The following is a 23,816-nucleotide window of genomic DNA, read 5'->3' on the forward strand; positions in this document are numbered from 1 at the left end:
TGCTCATTATGATGTCAGTCATTTGTTTGCAAGGTTTTGAACAACGCTACCTTTATTAAACACAAATCCTAATTTCCTTACAAACTGTCTATCTTTTGGGTTGGAAGAATGGATCTGCATTGATTCATTCCTCCATTGACTTCCTAAACTATATGTTTGGTTCCTAAATGTATATGCATATGCTATAGTGATACTATTGCGCCTTGTTTTTGGCTGCTGAAAGCAAAGCTCAATAGTATCTTAAAAAAAATGATATTAATGAAAATATTAGTCGCTAACCTAGTTCTGGGAGACCTACTCTGTAGTGTGGGGCCAAGGATTGATAGCCTAAGCCCCCTTGATGCTGTTCTTTCCATCATCATCCGGAGGTGGTGGGGAACATTAACTATACCCCATGTTTTACCATCCGCTGTGGAGGTGGTAGGGGAATGGCAACATAATGTCCCCAAGCCTAGTGATGCACTGTAATTCACCTCAGGAAAAAACACAAAGAAAAGAAAAGACCCAACCTGATTTCTTTGGTGCCCGGACATTGTGCAGATTGTCAGAGGTGAGCTTGTTAAATAGATTGTCCTCTGAACTCGCAGACCACACTCTGAACAATCAGAGTGTGGTGGGAAATATCAAAGCTCTCCACTAAATATAGGCAAACTGGTGGGAATGAATTTCCTCAATTAGGACTAAAAAAATTCTAGGCGGATTTAGTAAAATGAAACATTTTTCGTTTTTCTCAACTAATCCAGGACTAGGCATATAATAAGGGTTGGTAAGTATGGAGTAATCGAGATTTGATTTTAATTAGGTTGGTGTATGTGTATTTTTTAACTTAATTTTTTTATTTGGTAATTTTTATTTGTTTTTGAAAAGACAATTTATCCCCTAATGGAATAGGGGAAGTGAGAGAACACCTCTGGGGTTTGTAATCCCAAACCCTTACCTGGCACCAACAAATAGTCGTCCCCCCTCCTCCGCCCCTGTGACAACTGATGGGCACTAGGCTGGTATTCATTAATTTTGCCCATCTCCTACTCCGCACCTGTTCCAGATCTGCCTGCCCACCTGCCTTGATATTCGCTTTGCTTTAATTCTCCCCTATGACTCCCTATTCCCCAGTGCTGGTTTTACCCTCTGTTTCTGTCTTCTGCTCTATGCTCTGTTGCAGTGTTTCCCAACCCTAGTCCTTAGGGACCTCTAACAGTGCATGTTTTCCATATCTCCTTGCTGGAGCACAGGTGTATTCATTACTGACTGACACATTTTGAAAGATCCACAGGTGGTACTAATTATATCACTGCACTGTTAGGGGTACTTGGGGACTAGGGTTAGGAAACACTGCTCTATTGCCATCCACACCCTACATGTATGTATACCCAGGCGTTGCATCAGGAGATCTTTTTGAGGCCTTTAGAAGATATGCAAACAGCTGAAATAAAGCTAAAAACCCCAAACAAACTATAAATTCCACACCAAAACATTATCACATCTTTAGTAAATATGCATACTACAAGCCAGAAATCATAAACAGCCCCAAAGTTTAATTTATTTTGACCCCTTACTTGTAAAATATCAGCACACCATAACACGCCGGCTAATTCTCTCTCAGCCATATAGAATTCACTAGCAATCTAAGCTTTAAAATTAGCTACATAGCAAATTCATTAGACAATTTAACCAGTTTAGACCATGAATATTCTTTTAAATTTAAGAATCTATTGACAAAACTAGGAAAAACAAAGTAATGATAAGTAATAATAATTGTGTTAAAACTCCTAATGACTGTCATCAAAACAAGTAAAATATATACATTTTAATATATATTTATTTGAAAGTACTCAGATATGAATCTATGTAACAAATGAATTCCAATAAATAACAGTAGTGGCAGTGGTAATGGTTATACAAGTACAGATATCAGCTACAATGACTATATGCTTCTAAACAAAACCCGGTGTTTTATCTGATCCTAGTCATGTACAGGTATGAAGCATGTTGTATAGGGTACTACTTATACATTTACAGAAAGGAAACAGCACAATTTATATAACGTATTTATTCTCAAACAAAGATAGGGCACATTAAAAAAGGAAGCAGAAAGCAATAATCAGCTTGTTAGCATGCCTGATGAGAAGATAGCTTCCACTGAGTGGCCTCACAGTTCAATGCCAGACTCCGGGGAACATAGAAGAAACTGTCTCGTCAACTCTGCAAACTAGCTTAATTCAATGTCCTGGGATTTCAGCTCAGCCTGGATATCACTACTGTTCAATGCACAAAACCGTACACTACAATTGATTAAATAACAGGGAAAACAACTCATTTTAAACCCTATACAAAAATAAGGATGACTTCAATACATCAGAGATGAGGATATACAGTACACATTGCTGGTCTATTGTCTAAGAGTTTGTCCTGTTTAATACAGATCCCATATTGAAAGTTATGAGGTTTAACAAGATCACTGTTCTTCAGGTGTAATCTATAAATGGATTAGAATTACAATATATCACAAAGGCAGGAACTCACATAGGGAGGGTTTCCAATTGCCCAGCAATCCCCTCCCTCCTCTACTCCCAGCCAACAGTTTGAATCACTACTAAATAGCAGCAGTAGTTAACACTGTTTTCATGAGCTGCGGCAGCTGCATACAATGCAGAAGATAAACCAGAGTGCAGGACAGGAAATAAACCAGAGAGCAGGAAATAAACCAGAGGGTAGGAAATAAACCAGAGTGCAGGAAATAAACCAGAGAGCAGGAAATAAACCAGAGAGTAGGAAATAAACCAGAGTGCAGGACAGGAAATAAACCAGAGAGCAGGAAATAAACCAGAGAGTAGGAAATAAACCAGAGTGCAGGAAATAAACCAGAGAGCAGGAAATAAACCAGAGAGTAGGAAATAAACCAGAGAGCAGGAAATAAACCAAAGTGCAGGAAATAAACCAGAGTGCAGGACAGGAAATAAACCAGAGAGCAGGAAATAAACCAAAGAGCAGGAAATAAACCAGAGAGCAGGAAATAAACCAGAGTGCAGGAAATAAATCAGAGCTGCTGCACATGCCCAGTGGCAGCAGCTCCACCTACCATGTTTCATGCCTATGAGGATCGGACTGATCAGCATTGGATTGGAGAACAATCAAGCTTGGAAACATGAAGGAAAGCTCAGCTCTGCCTCACTTATAATAACTTTTATTTTATGCTTATGGGATGTAATGCTATTTATATGAAATAGAGCATACTTGCCAAATTTTAATAATTAAAGTTGAGGAAATTTCGGTCAGGGGGCGTGGCGGGAGGGCGGTACGCGATCAATCGCATCATTTTGCCTCCCCTCCTCGCTGCAACCAAAATGTCATTTTGTAACAATTACACGAATCGGGTCATTAAGGCTCCCATCCTGTCCACTTCACTAGGAAGTCAGCAGGATGCAGGAGAATTTCCTGCTCTCCTGGGAGTCTCAGAGACCTCCCCAGATTTTGGGAGTCTCCCGGACATTCCGGGAGAGTTGGCAAGTATGAAATAGAGATGTATGATGCATAAAGTGTTTCGTCTGTCTGACATCACAGCCATTATTGGTAGTAAAACATTGTAGAAATGGCAGCCAGACATACAGGGAATCCTGGTCACAATGCAATCAGGGCATTTTACTTTTTCAGACATGTACAGTAACTGAATATCTGTCGGCTGAGCCCAGCGCTAGGTGCCTGAGTCATTAAAGAGAGCAAAGCAAAAAAAAAAAGGAGTAAGTTTGCTCCTGGACAAACCATGTTACAATGCAAGGGGTGCAAATTAGTTTATTATTTTGCACATAAGTTAAATACTGGCTGTTTTTTCATCTAGCACACAAATACTTGATAGTATTATTTTTACACTCAAATTTAAAGATAATCCTACATGCCCAACCCCAACTATAAATCTGTGCCCACATTTTAAGTTGACCTCCCCTCCAATGCAATATGGTTTTGCCAAGGTGCTAAGTTACTCTATTTTTATGCTTTGCTCCCTTTAATGACTCAGGCCCTAGATGTGCACTTTAAACTTCAGATATCAAAAATGACACTTACATTAAGTTTAAGGCTGTTATTATTGTTCCAGATGATTTTAGTCTTTTTATATCTTGTAAATATCTCTCTTTTTTTGCTACATGAGTAGCACCTGCTTGAATCATTATTGTATTATTGACAGGACTTTTTGCGGTTTGAGGACAGTTAAATAACTGTTGTCTATCTTGATCTGGATCACGTGACAACAAATAGCATCATTGGAAGTCAGTATGCATAGTGTAATATATTTACATAGAAATAAGGAAATATTTATTAAATAATATCATTAATTCATACATTTTTCAAGCTAATTATTTCTTCAACATATGCAGTTGTGTGTAATCATTCTGAGCCAATCAGGAAACATTGTTCAATACAGGTAGACTTCCTAAAGTCAATCTATGATGTTATTAATACTGTATTATATACACTCTGACGGATGCAAGTCCTTCTGTTGAGCGCAAAAAGCACTTTTGGCCAAAGATCGGTCTCAGTTTGCACTCCTCGTTACACCTCTCTGCGCATAGAGAGGCGGAATGGAGGAGGTAATGCTGAAAGCAACCACAGATGGGTTTCTATGAGACGTATCTTTTGCGGGTGCTTTCAGCTGGTACAAGAGACCTTGATGTATTAAAAAAACAAAGTAAAACATAATTAAGTTTAAAAAAGGTGTGCACCCCCTCCCAAACAGCATAACCAACCCCCTGTGCTGTTTGTGGGGGGAAAAGAACAATTATTTTATTTTTTACATCTTTTGCTATTATTTAATTATCTGCTGTGCATGGTTCACTTGTACACCGGCCCATAATGTAGATAAAGTGTTTGTGCAATTAGTCACACTCTAAATACTGTGTAAATTAGGGGATGCACTTTACACATGCCCTGTATGAGGATATATATATATAGAGAGAGAGAATTACAATATATATATAAATATATATATATATATATATATATATATATATATATATATACTGTGCTCTGTATGGGGCGGACCATTCATGCCTGCTCCATGACCTGGGTGTACTCATGTCAAAATCAGCATTTACTTAATTTATATACCTGTATTATGCTTTAGAAATAGCTGTTCCACTTACATTATCAATTAAATGTAAAGTGTAAATGGACAAATCAGTAGCATAGTATCACGTCTCACACCATTATAACTGGCATTTATTCACTGAAATGCAGTCTAGATATAACAGACACTTACTTCCCAGAGGTGTTGTGTATTTCGCAGAGCTCCTGCCTGCACTTTGTCTGGAGACACGAGAACCCCCTGGAAGGGCCCAATCCATGTGCCTTGCTGGATTCTTTGAGCTGCACAGATGCCATATGCCAGCCCTGGCACAGTGCTGGTACACAGACACACCTCCCGTGGAAGGTCACGTAACCATTCAGGTATCTCAGGTGGTGGGGCCACAGACGCTGTGCTACTAGTACCCACTAGGCGACGGAGGGAATGCAAAGGTCCATGCATGGGGCATTCTCCATTCCGATTATCTGCACACATGTCACATCCTGAATTAAACAGATGAAGAAAACATATCTAAGTATTGGCAAAATGTAAGAAATACGTAAACACATTTCAGTGCAATGTTGCTGAAATAATAAACTTCTTTTTTTTAAGTAACTGGTAAAGAAGAAACAGAAAACATACAATATAGGGGAAGGCTGCCAATTAGTGTCATGTGATCAGTGTCATAATATAATATCATTCCCCTTCCCTTTATCTGCCTCCACTCCTCCTTCTCTCCCTCTCACCCCTGTGTCTCTCTGTCTGTCTACCCCACCCCTTAGATTGTACGCTCCTTTGAGCAGGGCCATCTCTCCTCCTGTTTCCACCACTTCTAACTCTGCTCTCCAGCTACCTAGCCCTCCTCCTCGAGGATCCCCTACCCCCCATCCCCTCTCGCTCCCTCCTGTCCCGTCTGAGGGTCTCCCTGTCATCTGCGCCCTCCCTCTTGGGCTCCGTCGCATGCAGATCTTCCCTCTCCCCTCCCCCGCCCCTAGCTGTGCTTTGAGCTTACTGAGTTACTGTGCTTACTGTTTACTGTACTGTGCTGTCTCTCCTCGTATTGTAATTGTTTGTCCCTGTACGGCGCTACGGACACCTAGTGGCGCCCTATAAATAAAATTAATAATAATAATAATATTATTTCTTTCCAAAATTTGAAGCTGCTGCCTAAATAATATATAATGTATACATTGTGCAATCTAATAATCTACTTAGTACCTGGTAATCCCTAGCAGTTCCCCAAAGGAGATAATGGGAGAGTGGAGGTGTTTAATATATAATGTACAACTGTGTCATTCTCCATAGTCTTCTTGAAGATTCAAGCGACGTTTCCACCCTTGTCAACCAAGTACATTGAACTGCGTATAAATGAAGACCAATATATTGCAAAATATATAATTTTTGCTCCTTCTGAAGAACAAATTGCCTTTTATGAAGGCATTTTATCAGTATGTGACCGGCTGTCCTCTGTCTACAACAGGCCTTAAGTAGTAACAGTGACAGATTTTCTTGTGTTAAGCTAGAGTCAGGGTCATATATATATACCCACTGTAGGCTCTGACTTCCTCCACCCACTGCTCAGAATTGCAAGGCTCTATACTTACTGTAACTACTGACCTCTACTGGAAGATTTCTGTAATGATATATGGTCATCAAAAGATGAAGGTCATTTACTTATATAGCGCCACTAGTTCCGCAGCGCTGTACAGAGAACTCACTCACATCAGTCCCTGCCCCATTGGAGCTTACAGTCTAAATTCCCTAACATACACACACAGACTAGGGTTAATTTGTTAGCAGCCAATTAACATACCAGTATGTTTTTGGAGTGTGGGAGGAAACCGGAGCACCCGGAGGAAACCCACGCAGACACGGGGAGAACATACAAAATCATCACAGATAAGGCCATGGTCGGGAATTGAACTCATGACCCCAGTGCTGTAAATCAGGACTGCTAACCACTATGCTACCGTGCTGCCCCTTCATTTTAATTAATGGTCCTATCCCTGGATACACTTTTCCGCTACAAATTTGTTTAACCCTTTCTTAAACATAAACATTCTTAATTCTGGTTCAGTTTTTAGGTGCGTTTGGTCAAAACCAAAGTCTGTATGTACATCAGAAAAAGATATCGCCCTTATATATATCTTAATTCAGATAAAATATTTCCCATAGTGGAGGTTAAGGATCACACATCTAGGTATAAGCTAACTCTCATAAGAGACTTGTTTTTTCTAACTTTAAGTGTTTACATATAACCAAGTCATGTACTGAGGTCAGTGTAACTCAGTTTAAACACAGGATATTCATCGATGGACTTTAAGTAGTATAGAATGTGTATATATTATGGTATATGTCTGTGTATGACACCAAAAATGATTGTCAAATATTTTTAAATTTGCCTCTACCCAATTACATTTGAGCTATTTAAGTAATGCCAGACTAAATATTTAATGTAGTATTATATTTGAGACATTCAGAAAAATACAGAACACGTAGTATTGGGGCACGATATTATGTAACATAATAAATCTGATGCTGAAAAGTAATGTTCAGTTTGTAACTGCATTTTATAGACATAAAGGAGTAGATTTCTGTAAAGAATGAGGTTCTACTGAATTTAATTAGGTTCCTACTGTATAAATTCCATGTTATTGATGGTTTTCCTGGAGACATGTTGTCTACACATGTAATATAAAAGTCATCCATCCCGCAAATCTTTGCAGACAGCGTTTTTGTATTTGAGAAGTCTAGTTTCTGTCACTACTGGCCCCTCTGCGCTCATATTCGTTTTTAGAAGAATGTAGTAGGAGGTTAATATAGTGATGGATGAAGGAATAAGTAAAGTTGGTATTGACTAGTAAACTGTTGTAGCAGAAGGTCTTGGAGAACACAGACACACTGACTGAAATCAATGCCATTGTAAGATTTCCTGAAAACAATGAGACCAGTTGAGAAACAGAAAGTGATTTAAAGCAAAGTGGAATCATATCTAAAATAGAGACAGGTTTATGTCTCATGTAACAATTGCAAATTATTCATAAATTGCAGCAATTGCAATAATATGACTACGTATCTGACCTGGATTATTTACAATGCAGTCTAGACAACTGCTAAGGGAAATAGACTATGATACGGAACTGGGACTTGCTTTATAGTTGCCGATGAGCTTCTGCTATTCTTAAAGGGCCGATATATCTCAAAACCATGAAGTTGAAACACATTGTTAAGTGGTGATATTCCGCTCCAGAACTGTTAAAAAGTAAAGTACTACCTTGCCACTCCATTACAGACAGTTGAAACTGCTCCATACGTGCCAACTTTATGTAGCTGGCATTTGGGAGATCCTGGGGAGGTGGTTTGACTTAGAGGGGCAGAGTGGGCAATTCTCATCATTTTGGCCCTGCTTCCACAATCATAATTATGTCATGGGGGATGGTGGGCAAAATGAAACGATTCCCTGTGAATCGCATAATTCTGACACCTGGGAGACTTGTTCTCTCGGGAGTCTGGGAGACCTACCCAGAATTCGGGAGTCTCACAGAAATTCAGAGAAAGTGGGCAAGTATGAACTACTCTCACATCCTTGGGATAGTGGCCTGATGGGTAAAACAGCTGAGACTGAAATATGTGAGATTTGCTGGCATTTCATTTACATACTTGGGGCTTTATTTATTAAACAGAGAACAGCCTTATCCACCAACAAAAACAGATTTGTTTTCCGACAGAGACAGGACTTCTCCTTCTTTATCAAGAGGTCAAGAGGTCTCTGTCGGCAATAGCACTGATAGATTCTTGGTGTCTTCATGTCATACTTTCTGCTCATTTATTTTCAGTTTTGCTGCATGATTTTAACATACTGCTAATTGCTCTTAAAGATCACATTAAAATATTAATATTAATTAACATAACACATTGTTAGAGTATTTTTTTTCCTCTCTGGCATTAGTGCATGATCCTGACAGTATAACTTCTTACTAGGTAAATATAATAACAATAAATATAAAGTGTGTGTGTGTGTATGTGTGTGCGCAAGAGTGTATGTGTGTGTTATTCTATTTGATTGCAATATTACTTATGGGATCTACTGTTATTTTGTAATGATCTTAAAACCTCATATGCAGAACTTCTGTTGCAATGACTTAAAGTAATGGCTTCTCCTGACAACTTGTATAGCAAATGAAAGCACTTTTGCTCAATCCGGCTCAGGTCAATAGTGATCAAATGTCAGTGTCCCTCCCATGAGGCCTGTTCAGCGGTCCTGGTGAAATCCATTGCTCTTCTCAATGTGCTTGTTAGTGACAGGTGTCCACATACAAAAACTGCTATAATTGGGGACTCACTGACAGTCTGTGTAAAAGGCCAAAAATGAGGTATGGAAATGGATTGTTTTACAAGTCACCACATTTTCCATTACTATGGATTTCTTATAAGAATCCTTCTGAAATTATATATAAACACAGCATACAAGGAATGGTTCCTGTATCCATAGGTGGCAGCTATATGATCTCCTGTTTACTGGCGCTCAGTAAATACTTTATATTAAATGGATCTTGTCTAGTATCACGTTCAGCGACAAATAATTACTGCACTTACCAGAGAAATATCCACACGTCTCAGTGCAATACACCCTGTTTATGGGTAAGTATATGAATGGAATACAATAAACACTATAATGAGAGTTCCTAACATATTGGCCGGGGATTTAAACGTGGGTGTCTGTGCTGGTTAAGGTACAACACCATCATGATCTTCTGTTTGGAAACTATTGTAATATTATGTATCATCTAAGTACTAATCATATATAGAAATATATTATATTATAAAAGTTCCTAATTTCCATTCAACTATAGTTTAATAAAAATAGTATAATTCATTTATAGACACAAATGTAATTCTAAGGTAGAACATTATTAATGTCCTGTTGTTGCTGCTCAGACACTGCAATATGCATTATGCAATGCTCAGGCCCTCTGCTGGAAGTTACAGTAATTACAGGTTTTATGACACATTCTATAACATACAGTATATTATAATGTTATAAATAACAAGCATATTTAATATGTCCCCCGTTTGGCAAATTGTACCTCATTTACTGACAATTATAATCATTGTGTGTAATCTTACACATGAATATTAATATTATATATTTTTTTTATATATATATATATATATATATATATATATTAATATCTTTCTATTAAGGTTGTCTACAATGCCCAGTCTACGAGCATCTGGGTGCGAATTCCATATCTGACATCACTGCACCAACCAGTGCACATACAAGCAGGACAGTGTCTATTATGAAATGTATGGCCACTCGTGTAGACATGGGTTGTATGATGGATACTATGGGGTATGACTAACTTCCTCTTCAAGAGGCTTTGTGTAAATAAGTAGGGCAGCTGTTTTCATCTTATAAAGATACTGAAAGGGAGGAGTTAGTTGGATTTGATAGATACATGTATGTGACACTGGCATGACAGCAGCATTCTACATTTAATGCTACTGGTTGTTTCATATTAAAATTTCATATTTAGTGATTTTCAGTTAATAAAGAGGACTAGAAAACGAGCCGTAGGCAAGACTTAGCTCTAAGGCTGCAACCTTTCAAAGCCCCCAGGATAGGAATGGACTGGCAGCTGCCACCGGGCAGACGTGTGCACGCTGTAGGTGGGAATAAGGAGTGCACACAGACTCACACCCAGAACTGCCTATCATACATTACCTTCTGTACTTCCTCATCAGTCACTAGTGTCATTTTACTATCTATAATGTACCACCTTCTCACAATGCATCTGTCATAAAAATCAGCTGTACACATTGTGTACATGAGAGAGGTACTTTATTTTTGTTTGATGTAATCAAATACTAAACCATACTTGCCAACTCTCCCTGAATGTCAGGGAGACTCCCTGAAATAGGGGTGATCTCCCTCACTCCCTGAAGGGTCTGGCATTCTCCCTGATGCTGAGTCAGTACAAGACGTGGTTGGCTTCGCCATCTGTGGCATGATGACACAGTTCAGAAATTGTGTCCTATGTCCATGTATTGATGCCTATGGAGGTGGCCATTTTCATGGAGACCAAGATTTAATGAAAGACTGACAGGTAAGACAACATGACTTCAATAATGGAGAGAGAAATGTAAAAGACACTTCAGTCTCTAGAGATTCATTAGCTGATTTTCTTTAACGCATAGTTGCCTACGCTTCCAGAATGTCCGGAAGACTCCCGCATTTCTGGGAGACCTCCCGCAATAGATAAGTTGAAGGGGCTTAATGACACAAATATCGTGTCATCTTAGCCCCGCCCTTGCTGTAATTCGCCAAAATTGTGACAATCGATTAGGGGGCGGGGCCAAATGATGCAATTCATCAAGCTCCACCCCCACATGACCAACTCCCCCGGGATCTCCCTGAAGCCAACGAGGAAAAGTTGGCAAGTATGTACTAAACAAGCAATCTCACATCTCAGCTGGTGTTTCCTCCTTGTGTTGGTATAGCAGGTTTATAGAGGAATATATAGAACCTTAGTACTGTTGTATCACACTGAGAACTGCAATTCTCTGATCACTGATTACAGTATTTCTTCATTTGTATTAGAGGGGCATACGCTATAAAATATACAATGGTGTCATGCTTATATTTATTAACCCTATCAACGTAGTAGAAACTACTAACTCAGACTCTTGCAATAATAATATTAGCATATTATCCAACTACCCATTTTTGTGCTCCCCAAAACTTGCTGCCTCATTTCACACACCCCTCACTCCTTGTTATGTCCATAACTACTAATCTCTTTTTATTAATCATGCAGCCTTCTACTTCTCAGAGTTTGCATTACAGTTAAGCTGCCGTTTTCAGGAGTCTTCCCTGGAAATCTCTTCCTATCTGTGAGATTTGGCTGACTTATCTTACTACTTGCACTCATCTTCCAGATAGTCCCTCAGTCTGAGTCCTTTCATTTTTGTTTATTGTAACATGACCTTTTTTTGCCTCTCTTGGAGCTGCAGTCATTCCTATCTCTCTCTACGCTGTGCCATTGTTGTCTTTGTGTTTGCTAGCACTGAGCAGCAATGTTATTTTAAAAGTTAAGAAATAAAACACAGAAAAATTACTTTTACAACCCAGGGTTCTTATTGGTTCCACATGACAACAAGGCAATTCTCAGACTGACTTCCTGTCATTTGGGGAGAAATGAGGACAATTCTGTTAATTAAGTGATATAAGCAGTCAGCATAGACGGGCTCAAGATTTAGCAAATCATCTTTAGGAGGGAGCAGCAACGTGGCAATTATTAACTAAATCATATATGAAAATAAACACAACGTATAAAAAATATTAGCATTAATTATGCTGACAATATTCACATATTATACCTGTAAACACACAGTTGAGGCAGCCATATTGTCGGTGTAAGCAATATTAATCACACTTGTCTGCTTTTGGGACCCCCCCTCCAGGAGATATAAGGGGCAAGTGCAGGGGGGGGTGATGGCGCGCTTTGCTCAATCGCATCATCATTCAGCTGGGTGTGAAAGACATCATAATGCGATACACATCATAAGGCTCCACCCACTGCTGCGCAATGAAGTGAATTATCAAGAGACAACCCCCCGTCTGCTTCACAAGAAAGAGGAGCAGTATCTGGGAGTCTCACGGACATTTTGGGTGAGAAAGGAAGTACATACTTGCCAACTTTTCCTCGTTGGCTTCAGGGAGATCCCGGGGGAGGTGGGCGTGCGGGGATGGGGCTTGATGAATCACATCATTTTAGCCATGCCCCCTAAATGTTTGTCACAATTTTGGCCAATTACAGCAGGGGGGGACTAAGATGACGCAATATTTGTGTCATTAAGCCCTGCCCCTTATCTATTGCAGGGACGAGAACCGGGAGGTTGCCCTGCTCTCCCGGGAGCTCGGGAAGTCTCCCAGAAATGCAGGAGTCTCTCAGACATTCCGGGGGCGTAGGCAACTATGTGTTAAAGAAAAGCAGCTAATGAATCTCTAGAGACTGAAGTGTCTTTTACATTTCTGTCTCCATTACTGAAGTCATGTTGTCTTGCTTGTCAGTCTTTCATTAAATCTTGGTCTCCATGAAAATGGCCTCCTCCATGGGCTTCAATACATGGACATAGGACACAATTTCTGAACTGTGTCATCATGCCACAGATGGCGAAGCCAACCACGTCTTGTACTGGCTCAGCATCAGGGAGAATGCCAGACTCTTCAGGGAGTGACAGAGATCACCCATATTTTAGGGAGTCTCCCTGACATTCAGGGAGAGTTGGCAAGTATGATATTAACGAGAATGCAGCCTGTCACTGAGGCATGGGGCACTTTCTACACATCGCGCCTCATTATTGAAGTAACTATTTCCTAGTGGATTTATAGGTGGAGTACTGGTTCAGCCCACAAATGGCTGACCACGCTGTGGGGATTTGACAATGCCTGGTCAGCATTTTGAAAAGTTTTGTAGTTAAGATATGGAAACAGGAATGAATATTGTGGGTAAGATACACATAAGTAAATTCCATTCTACCATTCAGGCTGGACATCTATTCTCCTATTAGATAACTCATCCTCACAGGTAAATACAGAGTGCCGATTCTAGCTCACTGTGTATTCCACACATCTGTACCCTGAGGTGAGGTGCTTGCTGGTATAACCCCTTAAAAAGTCTGTAGCTGTAAGCTGTATTCTTTGCCATGGTCAAGGGTATTGAAGTTAGCGCTCATTACTTTTAATGTGTTTGTTGATTTATTATAAGAAAAGCACTTAGGCCTCTAAATTTCACATTTTACAGACCTACTTTTTAACTCTAATCCCGTGAATTATTATCTGTGAGCATTGCAATTACCACAGTACTATTACTACTTGAGATATGAAACTATAAGAGAGATTTCCCTTAAAATATATACAACATAGATAGAGCTTATTTGAGAAAAGGTACATATGTCACACATATATTTTGCAGTTTACCATCCCCTCACAAAAAAATAATTAAATAAAGCAAATTATATTTATAACCCTACAGTAAAAACATTTTTATTGCAGTAATCCTGACAGTATATTAAATGTATTTAATAAATGTATCAGTCATTGCAGTTTGAAATACTTAAGTCGGATAATATCTTCAAGGCAGCAGTATAAGGTTATGCATGTAATACATAATGCAAGTAGTAAAAATAAATGACATATTTTGGCTCAGTGATCTATATCCAGAACCATAGGGAGAAGATAACATGTGTAGGGAATATGTCAAGACTATAGATATTTGAATATGTGACCTAACATTGAGATCATAAGTGAAACATTTCTTTCCTAGGCACATCAGACTTCCTGCCTGTCAAGACTCATTACATCAGGGACTAAAACTTGGTTAACAGTTTATAATCTATAAAACATTCATATATATATTTGTTAAAACTACAAGACATCTTTTTATAGTGGATCAACTTATATTTTAGGTTTAATGATTATTCTTGGGCAAAAATGTTCACTTCAGAGGCTTTTCGAGGCCACATGGAGTTTAAGGGGTAACTCTTTGTCTGTTTTACCCAGTTTGTTTATTAGTTTACTATGTTTGTCCCCAATTGTAAAGTGCTACGGAATATGTTGGCGCTATATAAATAAATGATGATGATGAAGATGAAGGGGTATATTTACTATACTGTGGGTTTGAAAAAAATGGAGATGTTGCCAATAGCAACCAATCAGATTCTAACTATCATTTTGTAGAATGTACTAAATAAATGATAACTAGAATATGATTGGTTGCTATAGGCAACATCTCCACTTTTTCAAACCCACAGTTTAGTAAATCTAGCCCTAAGTCTCATGCACAATGATCCTGTTAATTTCATTTTTTTTTTCAAATAATATTATTAGGGATTTGTACTTATTTGATTTTCTTAAACTGATGAAACTGATGGACATGAGTAAATCAATAATCAACAGATTTTTTTTATTTCATTAGTGTTATTTGTAACTTTATACCGTTTACATGTACACAAAATAAATTACTATGAATGTAATAAGCTAAGTTATGAAGCCTTTGTAAGTAAAGGTACTGGTTCAAATAGACGTCCTATATTAGTACATGGTTGTTGAAAATTGGCATAGTGTTTCCCTACTAACAGTAAAGCTACAGCAGATATTCTGTCACCTGAGGGCTGTCTACTCACTGTTATTATTATTATTATTATTATTATTATTATTATAAGTATTATTATTATTATTATTATTATTATTATAATTATAAGTATTATTATTATTATTATTATTATTATTACCATAGCTCATGTGGTAAATGATGATAGTAAAAATTGGGGAAACGCTCATTGGGTTAATGTAACGACAGGTTCACTCTTACTAAGTAGGTTAGTAAGTGACTGTCTTCTGACGGTATATGGAATAACACAAAATAACTTTGTATTGTCTTGAAGTAGTTTCCTGTGGTAGTGATTGGGTTAATTAAATAGTTCTCTTTGGCAATGAGTGATTTATTAAGAAGCAGTTTGCTCCAGCAACGACTGAGTTAATGTTCTGTGATGCACAAAGAAATTGATTCCTGTTGTCTTTCATTTAACCTATTATCTCCTTTATCACATCATAAGTACTTTCCAGTATTTCTTAGAAATCAGAGCCCAATAATCTGCAAAACACCATATGAACATAGTCGGATTTACACAAAGTTAAAGCAGTATAATGCTTTATACAAAAGTATAATTAACACAGATGAATTTATCTGTGAGATGTACAATATGTTATAATAGTATATGCATTTAACAGCCTTATACTAAAAATACCATTGTTTCATTAATAATGAGGAGAAAGTTATGTTTTAGTTTTCCGCTAAATTAGCTTCAAACGTTTTCATTCCCCAGAACTTAGTACTTTGAGCTATAAAATGACCGCGCAGCCCAAATACCATGAACCAAACAAATGAAATATAGGATAATTTACCCACTAGCAAAATATATTAATGATATAAAAGGCGCAAGGCCGCATGGTAAGGATTATTATATAAGGCACATAGTTTAGAGCTGGCAGTTTAGATCCTGGTAACCTACAGCAGTACGTTATAATACTACAAGAAATACATCACTAGACTTGATTATAAAAGATGACATAACTAAGCACTGTCTGTACGAATATCATTTACAGGAGTTTTTACAAATATTAACATCACTTGCTTGCAGAAACATAATTATATGGTAGCAAGCACACTACATAGCTGGAAAATAATCCATGTCATTTGATTTTTTAATTTACTTATTCTACACTAGATATTACAACCTAACCAGAAACTATTCATCTGTGGTGCTCCCTGCTTATGTATTTATCGCTGAATTATGTCAGAAACTGAACAGTGTTTTCAATGTATCGCCAACATGTGTCTGTCTCTCTGTGTCTGTCTGTCTGTCTGTCTGTCTGTATGTGTGTGTCTGTGTCTGTCTGTGTGTGTCTGTCTGTGTGTGTGTGTGTGTGTGTGTGTGTGTGTGTGTGTGTGTGTGTGTGTCTGTGTGTCTGTGTGTGTGTGTGTGTGTGTGTGTGTGTGTGTGTGTGTGTCTGTGTCTGTGTGTGTGTTAGGGAATTTAGACTGTAAGCTCTGATGGGGCAGGGACTGATGTGAGTGAGTTCTCTGTACAGCTCTGCGGAATTAGTGGCGCTATATAAATAACTGATGATGATGATGATGATAAGCTGGGCACTATTGAAGAATATAATTGTAATGACAGGTTTACGACAGATGGGTTATAACAGAGACAAATTCAGGGCTGGGGGCTCAGTGGGGCTCAATTATATTTAATTTGGCTGCGGGTGTCTATAAATCTACTATTCACTAATTAGGGATTCAAATTACCCCACTTTACCACCCAATCACCACAATTACCCGCAGGAGCATCTCCTGGCCTGGGTATAAGGGTCCTTATCCTGTTTTATATTTTACATTATCCATTTAAACCTGACTACGTTAAGATTTTCTTTATTCTGGCACTATCCAAAATATAGATGAACTAAACACACAAGTAAACATGTGTATGTTATCTGAATATGTTTCATGCATTGTCGCCAAAACTACTGCGCATTAGATTGGCAACAAATAAAGACTTTAAGGTTACTCGCAAATGGATGTAGGTTTTCTGTTATAAAATACTGCGTCCAGGAACATGAGTCTTCATGTTCTACACCTGGACCTGGTATGTTCAAGAAAAGCATCATAGATTTCTTTTAAAAATACAATGCAAGTGAATGGAGGGCTCTTTAGGAGCATATCTGCAGCGTCAAAGCCCTTCAGATAAGTTCCATACATTGTCTGTCTAGGATTCACCTTAAAACAATGGTCCTCATAGCTGTTCTATGGGAAAGGACCATTTCAGTGTAGCTCTGTGCATGGTCCCTGAAACGTAAAGGCTGAAGAACTAGTTAGGTGACATATACAATATATTTTGGCCAGGCCCGGGAAAATGCACATTTACCTAAACAGAAGAACTGCATTGTTCACACCAAGTGAAGGGACAGTGTATGCAGTATATGTACACTAACACACAGGTGCTTATGTGAAGGAATCCAGTCTCATCCAGACTGGTTTATCTGTGTGCGCATCCAACCTGTCAATTAGTTTAGGAAGAACATCTTCAAAAATAGTCTGGTGGTTGGATGTGAGCACAGATCTGCCAAGCAGGGGGAAAGCGTGATCCTTTAGTACATCACCCCTCGTGACCGCCAAAGGAGGGTCTGATTCATCTGGTTAATTCGGGGCAGAGTATCATCATCATCGACATCATCAACATTTATTTATATAGCGGCAGCAAATTCCGTTGCGCTTTCTATCTATAGGAAATATAATTTCAGAATTGTCTCGAAGGAAACACTGGGATTTAAAGTATGGTTTTCACATATTATAATATTAATATACATTTTACATAAACCTGTTTTAATTAAAGTGGTTTAAATCATATTAATAAATAATTAATTTATATAGGAAGTTAATTTAAAACAGAAAAATACTCAATTTCTGTTTATCTCGTGGTGCTGCACAGCACATGATGTGTAATAATTCCTTATTGGTAACAGTATCAGATTTTAAATATTATTGCCTTAAAGGCTGCATCAATCAGTGTTATAGTGAGTAAATTGTATGTAAAAGAGGTATAATATATCAGATTATAATGCACCATTTGCACTTACTGAGGCAACGTGTCAGTGGCTCTCTGGTTCATTTAAATATCTAATTTATTGTTTATAATAAATATTGGATCTTACAACTAACTGACTGATGCCCACTGACTATTGTGTCTAGAGGTGAGATTATTTAAATTGCTTATTTATATAGCGACACCAATTCCGCAGCGCGGTACAGAGAATATTTGCCATTCTCATCAGTCCCTGCCCCACTGGAGCTTACAGTCTACATTCCCTAACACACACACAGAAGTACTAATTTTGTCAGCAGCCAATTAACCTACAAGTATGGGTTTGGAAAGTAGGAGAAAACCCATGCACACATTCAGAGAACATACAACTTCACACATAAGGACCTGGTCAGGAATCTAATTCATGACCCCAGTGCTGTCAGGAAGAAATGCTAACCACTGTGCCACCGTGATAGAAGCGCAGGAGTGTTATTCACAGCTAGCGGCCACAATAGCAGAGTAGTCCATGCAGTGATGGGTAACAGCGGAGAGGAGGTCATGTTGATGTGAATGAGTTCTCTGTACAGCGCTGCGGAATCAGTGGCGCTATATAAATAAATGATGATGATGATGTTGTGCAGATAGGCGTTGGTGAGGGTTAATATCTCCAAACTCACTCTTCACTATACTGTGCGGCCGCGTGTATCAACACTGTGCCGCCTGTTTTAAATGCTTAATAACCCGCGCAGTGCCAGGCAGCTGTGTTGTTCCATAAGTGGGTAACACGTCTTGAATGGTCTTGTCACTATTGCAGTATATATATATATATATATATATATATATATATATATATCATATATTAAATCCCCATACATTTTAGCAAATGCAACTATTGCTTGTTTCATTCCACCAAAGAGAAGCAACACAACCAAAACTGAAGAGCTCCAGGTGATTGATTACAACATTCATACTAGTTTGCCAGTTTTTAAACCTTCCACTGAATTACAGCGGATGCCATTCTATAAGGGGAAGCACTGCACTTTAGATAGCAGATGGTTTCCAGTTAGTTGACAGAGATAATTCAGAATATTATCACAATACAGTGATGATGTAACTGTATGGACTGGTGTAATATTTCTACATTAACACATTATTTAAATGCTTTGCTACACTAAGAATAATGTACGTCTATTCTATCCTTCCCCATGTTTCCATGATATGGTTATAAATAATTACTAAAATAATCATGCTACTTGCTGTATGTAAATGAGCTACTATACAGGGGCTCATGTTGAATTGAACGCAATTTGCAGGGTTTTTTTTGGTATAATACGCTTTTTTATTAATTGTGAGCGAACTCACTAAGCACTAGTCGTAAAATGAGTGGTTGTGCCCATGCTCAGATATAAGAAAGCACTTTATATGCCAAAAACACAAATTGCACTCAACTCAGCATGAGCACTGCAATTCACAAATATAAAATATAAAGTTATCTGTACTTAAGGTATTTCAAGGAATGCAATTTTGGAGGGGAAACATTTTCCTATGCACATTAGACTTCCTGTCAGCAAATCTACTGAGCCTAGTATGGCTAATAGCCAAGAATAATATCCTGCAGTGGTACAGATAGTAATGTTACATACAATGTTACATTACATGCAATGGCCAACATCTTATCACAGTATTTGTGTATGTTACAAGTATTAACATCTTGGAGCTACTGATACTAAAGATGTAGAGGGGCATTAACAACCTTATTTTAGCTTTTCATTGGATAATATTTCTTTCACTTCTATTTCCACTATTCAGGCAAATAAAATACTTTTAAAGCAGAATTGTTGATGCATTTCTGTGGGATTGATTGGATTAGTGAATTAAATGTTTGTTGTCAGTGAGAGAAGGTTGAAAAGAGAATATTGTGTGTATAAAGCCTACACCCCTGCCCCAGAGAGACCCCTATATACAATGTACAGATGATGAATAGGAGCTGGGAGCTGGGATCGATGCTGTCTCTGTGCTGGCTCCACTCTCTCCTACAAAACTATAGGGCAATTAATTGTGGCTTGTCCCCTCATCCTTCATCTCCTTGTGGCATATATCGATGGAGATTACTGCTGATGGACCATTTTATCACCCTAAATAAACAGCCACCACCTTTTCTAACCTCAATCTAATATATGACTGCATATCCTGGGTACAAGTGAGGGGGTGGGAGAAGCTGGTGCCAATGGGCTGGTAAATACCCATATACACACTGCTACTACTGTGGCAGCACCAAGTATACGCGAGAGGCAATATTGGAAATATACCATGACTGAATATTACCTCTTCTGAAAAGCCATTCGATAAATGCACTAATTGTATAGCCGGGGGAGGAACAAGCTACACATTTAAATATTTAGCTAGTGTCATCTCTATTATCAACAGTGTCTGCACCTCAGATGAGGTTGTTTATGGGGGGAAGCTAAAGCAAATGAACTGAGGGTTTCTACAGGGAGACAGTCACATCCACGTATATACTGTATATGATCGAGGCAACGGAATACAGTGACCTTTCCTATTTGGAACGTAACCAGTGAATGCTTTGCTGAGGAGTTTGTCACATTACAATAACCATATGTCCGTCGGACAGCAGGTGTCTAAACATCAACTATAGGAAATAAGACCTATTTAGTAACGATTAAAAAAAGTCATTGTCTTTACTAATAAAGTGATGGTATTGTCATGTGTTTTAATAATAATTTGCAGGATTTTTACTCTTTAATCAATAACGTTTTTTTAATCACGATTGACTTGGTAGATGCATATACTACATATACTACATTGCATATACTACATTGGCTATTTTATAAAGTATTGTGTTTTTATTCTAATGAAAGACATTTAATTTCGACACATTTGTAGCAAAAACAATGCATATGATAGATGCACCATTGTATAATATGTTCCATGGTTTGTGTAGGAGAAAATACACAAAAAGTTACTTGTGACTCATTTACTTTGCAGCTACCTACTGACACTGTAACTCCAGAGACAAACCTGAGGACTCTCATCATATACAGAACTGTAGCTCCGGACTAGTTCTCAGCACGTTATGCCCAGAGTTCTGTACTCTCTAGAAGTGTTACATGGTGGTCGCTAATAACTACCCCCTTGGAATCCAGTGTATATTGGAGAATAACATTATTTAAATGACGCGCTATATTTCTGAATATTTCTTGCTTCTAATATCTAAGGGAAAGTTAAGGATTGTTAGCTAAAGTTGAAGATAGTTCTACATATGTGATATCTGTCTATTGAGCCACGAGATCTTATAGTTTTATCAATCGTAAAGTGTTTTATATCCAGCCGAGGTCCATGAATGGGAACACAAGCTTGAAAATATATGTATTAAAAGACATTTCATGTCAATTTAATGTAAGCTCACATTTCATTCTGGACTTTATAAATGTTATTCTGGAATTCTGAAATGACTGTATAATTTACCCACTGCTTTTATCACGAAATGAAAGAAATAATAAATGTATGGGTTGAATGTGTTATAGATAAAATTAAATTGATATTTTGACAGCGTAATTATGTGGAAAAAAGATCCACATTCTATTTATGAATTTTTTTATTTTCTTATTTTTGTTTTACGCAGACTTATATAGCTATTATAACATTACAAAATAATCGCACTAATAATTCAGGCTATTATGCATTTATAAAGTAATACATCCTGGTATTAAAATAACTACCAATCTTCTCTTTATGAACAATTATATCATTTAACGTTCCTACAGGTTGTGGTGATTGCAATTCTTGGCATATATATCCACTTTACACCAACTGTCACACAGTGGTTCATGTTAGTTGTGTGTCAGCGTCTACAGTTAACTATTCACACTTTTCGAACTTAAAAAAGATACTATTAATTTACTGTATTTCCCTGAAATTATTAGAATCCTCACTGCGTATACAATTTACCATTACTCCTTTTTATTAAGGGCCTGCGAATTTGATGTCCGTTGTTTTCTTTATTTCAGTTTCATTGCATTGTGTTTAATAGCAATAGATCATGTCAATATTTTACAGTACACGAATGGGTGTTCTACCTATTGTCAGCAGGCTGAATGATGTTAATATATACTGTATGTGATCATGTGCATTTTAATATTAAATTACATTCCGATTAATGCAAATTGAACTTAACTGACTGATTGTTAAAAGCAAATAATCACATGTAAAAATATGATATTAATAATTAATAAAATATTGTTGTAATATACACAGTGTATTTCTATGAAATGTTGCGCCTGTTAGCAAACAGATCGGCCTCACACTTCCCTATAGAGCTCTATATTAAAATTAAATAAACGCTTTGATATATTAACTCTCAATGTTTTACTTTATTTCTATGTCTAGAAGTTGATATATTGTATTTTTTTAGTGTTTTCTTATGGCCGTGGCTGTGTTACAGATTATATTCTATTTATTAACCGACGTCACCTACATTTTGTAGACCTTTCCTATTTTATTTGGTCTCCACAATTTGAACCTAGAAACACCTGTAGGAAAGTGGACTAAAAGTGGATGCGAGTGAGGAAATGACTTAGTATACAAGTCCCTGTTTCGCTATTGTGCAATAAATCAAGAGCATTCAATACTGGAAACAGGATGTTGTTTAAATTAGGTTCAAAGCGACTAAAACTCTATGGATCAATACTGAAAATAAGATCCTAAATGATGCTCTTTGCACTTTGTTGTTAGTTTCTCGGTAAGAGGATAGTAGTGAATGTCTATCACCACACTGGTGGCGTGGGACAGGCAGTGACCCTTAGTTTGTGAACATATTATACCGTATATTATGTGCTGGTATGTGTGGTGGGTGCTTCAAGATGTTTGCAGTGGTACATACGGTTGTTGGGGTCACTGGTGGGATTGCTGAGGGGAATGATTTCCATCCTTTGCTGTCCATACAGATAATAGTCCAACTCCTCTGGACTGCACTTGAAGCGGCTGGAAGACCCCCCTTGGCAATTAGAGACAAGCAGTTCTTTTCTCTGTGGGCCTGAGACCTCTATGCTGGGCAGTGCTCCGATGACAGTGGGCATTGGGGTCATCCCTGCCAGGGAGGAAGGGGCAGAGGGTGCAGAGCTCGGAGTAGAAGAGGTGGACGAGTTGGAGGACAGAGAGGCTGGGCGCAGGCGAAGGCTGTCTGTTGGTTGCTCAGGAAGAGTAACATGGCTCAGGACTCCAGCCTTGACATGAGTCTGGGGGAAGAGCTGTTGCCAGTGCTGCAGATACACCGGGTCCACCTTCAGAAAGGCAGATCCTGCAGCCTCCCCGGGCTTCAACATGGTCAGGACCTGCACACAAAACATCAGTCAGACAAGTCACATCTGGCTGTTATATCTATCCTCATCCTAGTATCTTAGTATCCTAGTATCCTAGTCATCAGCTCATTGCTATCTAATACGTCCCTGCACCACTCTGTGATCTGTGATCCACAATGACCACTGTGCATCAGTCTATGTACTCATCACAACGGTGATATGAATGAACATTCAGCCCCAGTCTGTTGCAAGCTGTACTGAGCGCAGCGTGGCCAACACAACATCACTCTCTATGT

General features: G+C 38.2%; 1 protein-coding gene across 1 annotated transcript in view; it reads right to left on the minus strand.

The window, feature by feature from the left end:
• Nucleotides 1–23,544, minus strand: part of PRDM6 (PR/SET domain 6) — a 101,793-nt gene extending 78,249 nt beyond the window's left edge. The window contains exons 1-2 of the mRNA XM_075193032.1: nt 23,103–23,544; nt 5,252–5,559 (exon numbers count right to left, since the gene is read on the minus strand). Of these exons, the coding sequence (XP_075049133.1) occupies nt 5,252–5,559; nt 23,103–23,544 (750 nt within the window). The remainder of the gene's footprint in view (nt 1–5,251; nt 5,560–23,102) is intronic.
• Between the last annotated feature and the right edge of the window lie 272 nt (nt 23,545–23,816).

This window comes from Mixophyes fleayi, chromosome 1 (assembly GCF_038048845.1).
Source record: "Mixophyes fleayi isolate aMixFle1 chromosome 1, aMixFle1.hap1, whole genome shotgun sequence".
NCBI classification, from domain to species: Eukaryota; Metazoa; Chordata; class Amphibia; order Anura; family Limnodynastidae; genus Mixophyes; species Mixophyes fleayi.